The sequence below is a fragment of the Helicoverpa armigera genome, chromosome 3 (genome assembly GCF_030705265.1).
Source record: "Helicoverpa armigera isolate CAAS_96S chromosome 3, ASM3070526v1, whole genome shotgun sequence".
Taxonomy (NCBI): domain Eukaryota; kingdom Metazoa; phylum Arthropoda; class Insecta; order Lepidoptera; family Noctuidae; genus Helicoverpa; species Helicoverpa armigera.
Window position 1 is genome coordinate 494,519 of NC_087122.1, and position 8,396 is coordinate 502,914.

General features: G+C 38.5%; 1 protein-coding gene across 3 annotated transcripts; it reads right to left on the reverse strand.

Moving 5' to 3' along the window:
* Positions 1 to 6,807, reverse strand: LOC110381701 (bromodomain-containing protein 7). Of its 3 annotated transcripts, XM_064043499.1 has the most exons (13): positions 6,629 to 6,806; positions 6,441 to 6,550; positions 5,909 to 6,037; positions 5,314 to 5,520; positions 4,792 to 4,992; positions 4,331 to 4,354; positions 3,641 to 3,791; positions 3,179 to 3,316; positions 2,670 to 2,810; positions 1,992 to 2,122; positions 1,271 to 1,455; positions 586 to 764; positions 1 to 168 (listed from the first exon to the last, which is right to left on the reverse strand). In XM_064043499.1, exons 1-13 carry the CDS (start codon positions 6,654 to 6,656, stop codon positions 74 to 76), a joined length of 1,719 nt encoding a protein of 572 aa, XP_063899569.1. In that variant the 5' UTR covers positions 6,657 to 6,806; the 3' UTR covers positions 1 to 73. The 3 variants fall into 3 exon arrangements, with proteins under 3 accessions (XP_063899569.1, XP_063899571.1, XP_063899570.1); XM_064043501.1 differs by lacking the exon at positions 5,909 to 6,037 and having other exon boundaries at positions 6,629 to 6,807; XM_064043500.1 differs by lacking the exon at positions 4,331 to 4,354 and having other exon boundaries at positions 6,629 to 6,805.
* Positions 6,808 to 8,396: the final 1,589 nt, after the last annotated feature.

Sequence of the window (8,396 nt, forward strand, 5' to 3'; positions counted from 1 at the left end):
TAGTAAGTCTTATGATTTATTAATATTTCCTAAACCTACTTAGTATTAGTATAACAATCAGTAAGTACTGCTATCACTTGTCGTGACTGGACCGCGAGTCTGGGTCCGACGCCACGTCGCGATGCTCATTCATTTCTAGCTCGAAGTCATCCACGGCCATGGGGGTGTCTGTAATTGATAGAAGCCATGGAAATAAGAAAAACAATATTACAAAAAAAATATATAACAGAGTGTCACTATGTAAAGTGTTTGTTCTATAAAATGATATCTAGTTCTTTTATACGTCCGTTGTTATTTTGTAATTTTGACCTTTTTCACGCATTTAAAGGACAAATGTAAAAACCTTAAGTATCTCACATTTAATTAAATCGATTTTAATATGATTTTCATCACAGTATTGTCAGACGTAGAAGATGTCTGGTATATTACAAAGCTCGGTTTTATTTGTAAGTCTTTTCTACTATTTTGTTTTCAAATCTCAGCATTGTTTATGTCACTAGTTTACAGTGAACAATATTGTTAGGTATTTAGTCTTCCCTTCACTTGACCATCCTCCAACCATTTCCTATACATTTACATCCTCACCTAAATGATCGAGCGTGACGCCCATGGCCTTCCTGAGCGCGGGCACGGGCGCCACGTGTCTGGGCGGCACGCGCTGCAGCATGCCGCGCAGGCAGCACGTCACCAGCCGCGCCAGCTCCCGCTCCTGGGCTCCTGCCCGAGCGGCGAGGGACAGGTGCCAGGGGGGCGGCGCTGATAACCTGGGGAGGAGGAAGTTAGAGAATTAGATATTATGGTATATTATGTGAGTTGTTATGACATTACGGTGATGAAGAGCTCATCTTAAGTCAAAGCCGCGCGAATAGATCTTTATATTAAACACGCTTCGCGTGGATGGGTGACCATCTTGTTATGACGAGTTGTGTTTAAGAAGTAAATAACATTGATGGGTCACGGCTGTCATTTGAACAACTTTGGCAGTCCGAGTTGCCCCAGTAACTGGATAAAGGAGGTTAAACTAGTACTCAGCTGCATCCAGTTAAACTGGAAGCCGACCTTAGGATAGTTGGGAAAATGCTTGGCAGATGATGTGTATGTGATTGGAACAAGTACATATTAAATGTAGATGAGTCTCAATCTCAATGCTATTCAATACATATTTCTCTCTTTACTCGTTCTCCTAGCTTATGCCGCAAATCATAAATATGCCATAGTCATATTTACATTGTAATATTTACATACTTTTACCGTTGGCTACATAACATACCTGTCTTTCTGCTCCTTCTCTAGTTTGAGCAGCAATTCATGCGTATGCCTCAGCGGCGCGGAGATGCCGTAGTCATGCTGCGAGGCGGCCACCTCCTCCTCGATGTCGTTCAGGTAGTCCACGTCGATGCCCAGCTCCGAGAGAGTGCGGAGCTGGTCTATATCCACCTTCACTTTTGATAGGTCCTGCAAAGGTAATATTGGCGTTTAGTCAATAAGAGACAATTTTGTAGTCTTTGATCCAACACTTCTATCCAGAAGTTTTTTAAGTTTTATCACCAAAAGAATAAGTACAGGAAGTAAAAACTTTGTTTTATTTATATTTACAAGACTTACTGCTTATTGGATCATTTTTAGGCCCACCTTGTGGCCCAAGTTCACTGTCATAACAAACACCAGTTTTCTTTAAAACAATTATTGTGTACTATGAACTTTAGCTTTTTTGTTTCAAAGTAAACAGTTGTTGCTCGCAGAACTGTAATTTATGTCGCTGTTAAACTTGGGCGATCAAAAACACATAGGAAGTGTTGAAGGGTGGGCGTTTTGGGGGCTGTCTTTTGTAAAGTTCTGAGGTTCAAAAAGTGCTGTTTTGCAGCTAAGTTTGAATACAAGATTTTTGGCTTATGATTGTATAAAATACTTGAATATTTGAGGGGGACTGTTGGAATATACTCATTATTATTTTATTAGTATATTATATTAGTAATAATGTAATAACTTACATTGTCAGGCGAGGGCGGTGGTTCCTGCTGCTTCTTGTCGGGAAACAGCGCCTCCATGTCGTATATGAGCGACCACGGCGAGTCGGGGGCGAAGCGGAGCGGCTCCTCTGTAGACTGACCCGTTTCATATGCTGGATAGGTGAGAAAGGCTTCATTAACTAAGGTTTTCAATCATTTATATACCTGTTGAGATCCAGGTTATAAGAAATTCCTATGGAGCAAGTAGAAGATATATAGAAGTATAGAGAGCGCAGATAGAAATCGTTTCTACTGTTTTCTTCTCCATCTGGTTTTACATATATGTATATGCTGCTGCTTCTTTATTTGACACTAGCTTCTGCCAGCGGTTTCACCCGCATCCCGTGGGAACCTCTGCACGAACCCGGATAAAAGTAGCCTATAGCCTTCCTCGATAAATGGGCTATCTAACACCGAAAGAATTGTTCAAATCGGACCAGTAGTTCCTGAGATTAGCGCGTTCAAACAAACAAACAAACTCTTCAGCTTTATAATATTAGTATAGATAGACATCCGTCATGACACAATGCACACAACATTTTTAGGCCTGCGGTAGTCCCAAAATAACCACCTGACTTTTGTAGACAAACATCTACGTTTTTGACACCCTTTTTAATGTCACAGTCATCACACAATATCGATGCAGATACAGACACTCACGCAGTGTATGATACAGCAGATGTGACTCCTCCTTGGTGAGGGTAGCGAAGGTGCCGTCGTATGAAGGCGCGTACGAGCTGAAGGGGCCGTAGTTCAGCGGCTTCACGCCCTTCGCCACGTTGCGACGGTCCTCGCGAGGTGCTGGGGAAAGAAAATAAATAACAATTAGTAAATACGTGTTTGTGGGGTCATATAATAACCTATATACTACTACGTAGGTATATAGATGAGCTGTGTGTTTAGACAACTTGTAGAACAATGGTACAGAATTGGGTAAACCGAGAATGAGTGACCTATCTGACAGTCTCTTTAAACAGCCCTAAACGTAGCATGAGAGAAACTAAAAGGTATTAACCATTTAAGCAATGCCATAGGTAGAACTGGAATATCAATATAGATTAGTAAAAATCGTCTATGACAAAATATCCGCGTCAAACTGACAATTAAATTAAAATTAAATAAAAAAATACATGATGCGTAAAAAAGCTATAAGTTCTGTATATACTTACTGTGTAATGTGCCACTGCCCTGTGTGAGCTTGCCGATGTACCGGCCAAGAGTGAGCGGTTTCTCCTCCCCTGAGCCTTCCACTGTGTTGGTGACCAAACATAGTGTGGTCTTGCCCTCTGAGTCCATGCGCGGGAACGCTGAACAAGGAAATAAACTTAATTACAATTCATTAAAAACACGTTTAGAAATGAGCGTTTCTTGAACTAATTTTTAAAGGAAAAGAAATTGCTTTATCTTTGCAAATAATAATTCATCTAGCAGTGAGTCAAGTGCGAAATTAATATTTACATTCACCATAAACTTAAGAATTTGAGAAGTTATACTATTTTGTGCTATAGTAAAATTTAAAATTCAATTCTATAGTCAAATGCAAAAATTTAATAATTTCAAGAAGTTCATAAAAAAAGCAAAATCAGATAAAGATTGAGCCCTACACAAAAAATACCACATTTGTACAATACCTTTCTTAGCCAGCCTCCTCCTATGCTGTTCCCTAGCTGCCTCCATCTGCATCTTCAAGCTATCTGGTCCCGCGTCGTGGCCGCCGTCCGAGGCAGCCTCGGCCTCGGAGCCGCCGCTCTTGATGGGGCTGGACCGCTTCAGCACCTTGTGCTGAACACACACATGCCTTACTACCCGAGACTGGGATGGCCACGTCGGGGGGATTGGAGACGAGAGAATCACGAAAGTTAAAGGGCATTTTCTGGTTTTATTATCTATTTTAGGACTGATAGTGATGTTTTCGCAGTCATTTGCTCCTCAATTTTAGAAAAATATAATGTCATTAGCATCATTCTCAGTTATTTTAGCTTTAACGCAAAACGGTTTCTATTTTGAAATGTATACTACGCCTTTGAATTATAAAGAAGGAATATAATACATAGGAAATTAAGGATTTCTTGGGGATCAAAACTATGTTAATCAAGAATTAACAAGGGTTTTTTATCATCGTAAGATTCATAATGACTTACTCTCGTCTCCATTCCGCCTAGTCAGTGGCCCGTTGTGACGTATTTCATGCATATGCTCACGCGCGATCGTCCTACCCACACACAACACTCGCGAACAGACCGACAGAAGCAAACAAAATGTCGCTACGCCTAATACACGACTACGCTCCTATTAAACTATTAATTATTACAAATTATCACCTTTCTGCCGTACGTCCTAAGAGGCTGCGATGCAAAAAGTCATTTTATCAACATGTTTAGTTACAACTTCAATATAAATAATAAAAAAGAAGGTAGTTGTGCTTTTTTACGAACTAAGCTAATGACAGGTAAATGTTGTTCTTTTGTTTTTACGTGAGGATTTTATGTGCGCGTTTGGGACTGGCTTGATACAACATTTATTTTTACCTCGCAAAATAAAGTTGCAGTATATGTTTATCATTCACCAAACTCACCAATGAAACATTTAAGACACTTTTTAGTTATAAATCCCATACTTAAAATAAGTCAAAATTCATTAACCAAACTCCAATATTAGCACAGAATCTACCACCGAATTATTCTTTTATTTTTTTTTCTTCTTTGGGTATACCAAAATTAAACCTGCAATGTTACTTTGCGAGGCTGTTCACAACAAAAAACAAACAACAGAACACACTTACCACATCCATTTTCCCGATATCAAAGCCCAGCTCCTTAATGGGTATCTCATACATGTACGTGAGGAGATTGCCAAGGGGACGGAGCTTCTGAGGAGTGAGCTGCTTGAGGCCAGCGTGGAGGAGACGACGGGCAGCCTTGTGGTAGACCGTGCCGGGCTTGTTGTACTTCATTGCGTTGTTGCACATTAGTTTGAAGTCACTCTGTATTTGGTAATTTTTAATTTGGTAAAGGATTAAATTGTAAAGATCACAGAATACAATTGGTCAGTTGACCTTCAGTGAGTTAATAGTTAATGAAAAGGTTAGGCACATTTGAGAGCATATATATTCTGCATATAATGTGAAATCTCAAGACCTACATTTATTTATTTACTTTGATTTCTATGGAATTCATGTAGATAAGTATATAAAACTGATTTTTTGGTGGTAATGAAAGATTAAACTTACAATATTCATAATAACCCATTGCTTGAGTTGGGGTTAAAAATGAGTATAAACAATGGTCTATAAAAGATCACTTACAATAAAACAATTGAGTGATTTGTACTCATTATCATCAATCTTTTGTTTCATGGTGGAGAAGTCCATTGGTCGCCTGATGATGTCTGAGTACCCGGGAGCAAAGTTATCATTCACTGGCCAGGCGAAGAACTGATTAGGATCCCTCTTTTCTAAGTTGCGGAGAAGCTGCTCGAGGAGGCGGGATAGTGGTCTTCTCTTTTGACTTGCCTGTGAGGAGAGATTCTTGTATTAATTATAATGGAATTAGATGATAAATAATTTCTATGGACCAAAATTATGTTTTAAATTAGAATTCTGGTTTTTAAATTCCTTATTTCTGTTTGAGTTTTGTCTAAATTTACACACAACAAAATTATTGCAGCATTCAAAGAGATTTAAGATTAGCAGACTTTCTGGAAGTAGGTAGGTACCAGAACATAAGTATGTATCTGACAAATAAGCAAGGGAAATAAAAAGCCACTTTGCAGGAAAAGTATAAAAAAGGCACAAATTCATGAACTGTGACAAGCATTCAAAGACAGAGTTCCGAGGAAGAGGGAAATATTTAACTATGCTAATAAATCACCCTTACAAAATTGATAGTTTCACCAGTTACCTTCAGCACACAAGTGCGAGGTTCCCTGTGAGAAGCCGGAGAGTTGGGCCCCGGGCCCGGACTGAGCCGACGAATGAGCTTCTTAGCCAGGCCCTCATCATCCGTATCATCATCATCGGACATTTTAATCTGGAACAATCCCACAGATTGAAGAGACCATCACAAAGGTAGCATTTTAAAAGTGAAAAATTGTGTTTTTTTAAAGATGTATGTGAATACTGTCACAGAAAGAATACTAATAGGTGAAAAGTGGATTTGGATAGCTCACACTGGTGTTATGTATCGGAGCTTAGCTCTAATTGAAGCCGAATAAATGCTGTTGTCAGATGTTAAAATTTTAGTGTAAGAAGTAGATAGGTACTGTGTTGCCTGTGATGTATGTGGCTAGCCAAATAGAAACTATGTTATATGAGTGGACAGTTTTAAGACCGAATGGTCTTTTAGTGGAATTACAGACTATTTATAAATAATATCAATAAACAAATGTGTTTGCAAAAGTGAGGACTACGTTGGCGGAAGTATCGATCCTTACCATGTCAATTTCACGGCGTCTCCGCTTCCTTTTATTACTTGGTTTCTCGTCCATATCTTTGTGGTCGTCAGTGGCAGAGTTTTCAACATCACTGGCTTCCAATTCTTCCTCTGTAAAACAGAAATTCGTATTAGCATGGTAAGTAAACTGAGTTACGAGAACGCGACGCGGCGGTATGTTTTACTCACTACAACTTAATTTTTCTATATCATCCATTTTAGGGAGATTGTTTTGAACAATCTGCACCTATTTTAAGTTATACAAAGCCGTATTTATTGATAAATTCTAATAAATTTAACAAATTTAATGTCTAAACAACTAGTAGACATCTTCCTAAATCAAGTGTCAGATGCATTCCAGTTTTTCACAAATACATACATGATTACTGCATATGACAGAGAAAGATCGATGAAGTTTGGTTGCGGTTAGATAAAGACAGAAGAACAGAGCGCTTAATGGCGATCAAACTGTCTGGATCGCGCCAAGCGGCAGTATGTTCTCCATTGCAGAAAAAAATGTGTTCGGTCATTGCACTTAAATTCTATTGGTAAACAAATGCCTTAGATATTTAAGCAGCCAATAGTAGCGAAGGAATTGTTCCCTACAGGTATGGTATTTTCATGCCGAACAGTTCTATTATAACGACAATAATGTCTCAAAAGAATAAGCAGAACGTATACAGGTCAGTGTTTTAATAATAAATTACATACGTTTGCCAGGATAAGCAATTACTAATAAGCAAAGAAAAAAACCCATAGGTTACCCGACTTACTTCCCTGGCTTTACTTGCACTAGCCGCTACTGGCACTAAAAAGTGAGTTAAAAAATGATTGATTATAAATACATAGGGCCATGGCAGTAGGTACATAATGGAGTACATATAGGTAGAAAATAAGGGAGTACTTACAAATGGTAATAATTAAGGATATTTATGTTGGAGGTATATATAGAGGTATATTTATATTAGAGGTATAAGGGAAGTATTTATAGCTAGCTACAGTTTAGAGCAAAACTATGATGTGTGACGTCACAAATTCAGGGTTGTTGCATGTCCACATGACAGTGCTCACAACGGTATATCTGCAACTGATCTAGACTTACTTTACAAAAAAATCTTATGCCACTATTGACTAGTATTAGTAATAGGTAAGTATTGACTATACGCTATAAGTCCACTCACATTGCGGAATTAGCCTCTCGGCTACTCCTCCGCCTGCATGCCTCGAGTTAAGTCGAGTTGTTTGTATTGATCTCCACATCGATTGAATAATGCCAACGGAAGCTATACTAAAACTTCATGTTACATAAACACAAATATTAAGAACCACCCACCCCACGATCTGCCAACTTCAAGAGTTCAGCCACTTCTGTAGAAATCGAGTTTTAGAATTCCTTCCTTTACGAATATTTTAGTTTTCCAATTTTCCAAAAAAAAACTTATATCTTGTTCAAACTGACAAAATACCTATAGGTACGTTTTCGTGTATGTTTTTCTGAGACACCTTACTTTTTGGGAATTCATTTCATTTCTTATTTTTGTACTTATTTATTTTCCTTGATTACATCATACACACATTATATCCTTGTTGTCATTACTAACTAGTTAGAAAGTGCAAAAACTGGTCAAGAATGCCCTTAGGCAATTTTATAGAGCCTTCGAGCTTCTAGAATGTTATTTAATAGCACTGCTCATGTGATGTCTACCCACCCAATTAATTAGCATATTAGTTTCTCAGCTGGCCGATAATCATTTCTCGCTCAAGTCGTAAATACCTCGGCTGACGATCATATAGCGACATTGTGTCAACTGACAGCTTTGCAAGTCTCGTGTTTCAATACTTATTACATTCACATTGCAATGTCCACCTGAAACGAAACCGTATCGGTTTTAGGAATGACATTGTTTGCGAAAATTTTATCGACGCAGTGTAATACTTTCAAGAGTTTTGTTATGCT

Coding starts and splice junctions, on each gene's coding strand:
- LOC110381701 (XM_064043499.1), bottom strand. CDS start 6,656: ATGGATGATATAGAAAAATTAAGTTGTA. Junction 5,521..5,908: donor CTCGCACTTGTGTGCTGAAG/GTAACTGGTGAA, acceptor CTCTCCTCACAG/GCAAGTCAAAAGAGAAGACC. Junction 4,993..5,313: donor AATCACTCAATTGTTTTATT/GTAAGTGATCTT, acceptor TACCAAATACAG/AGTGACTTCAAACTAATGTG.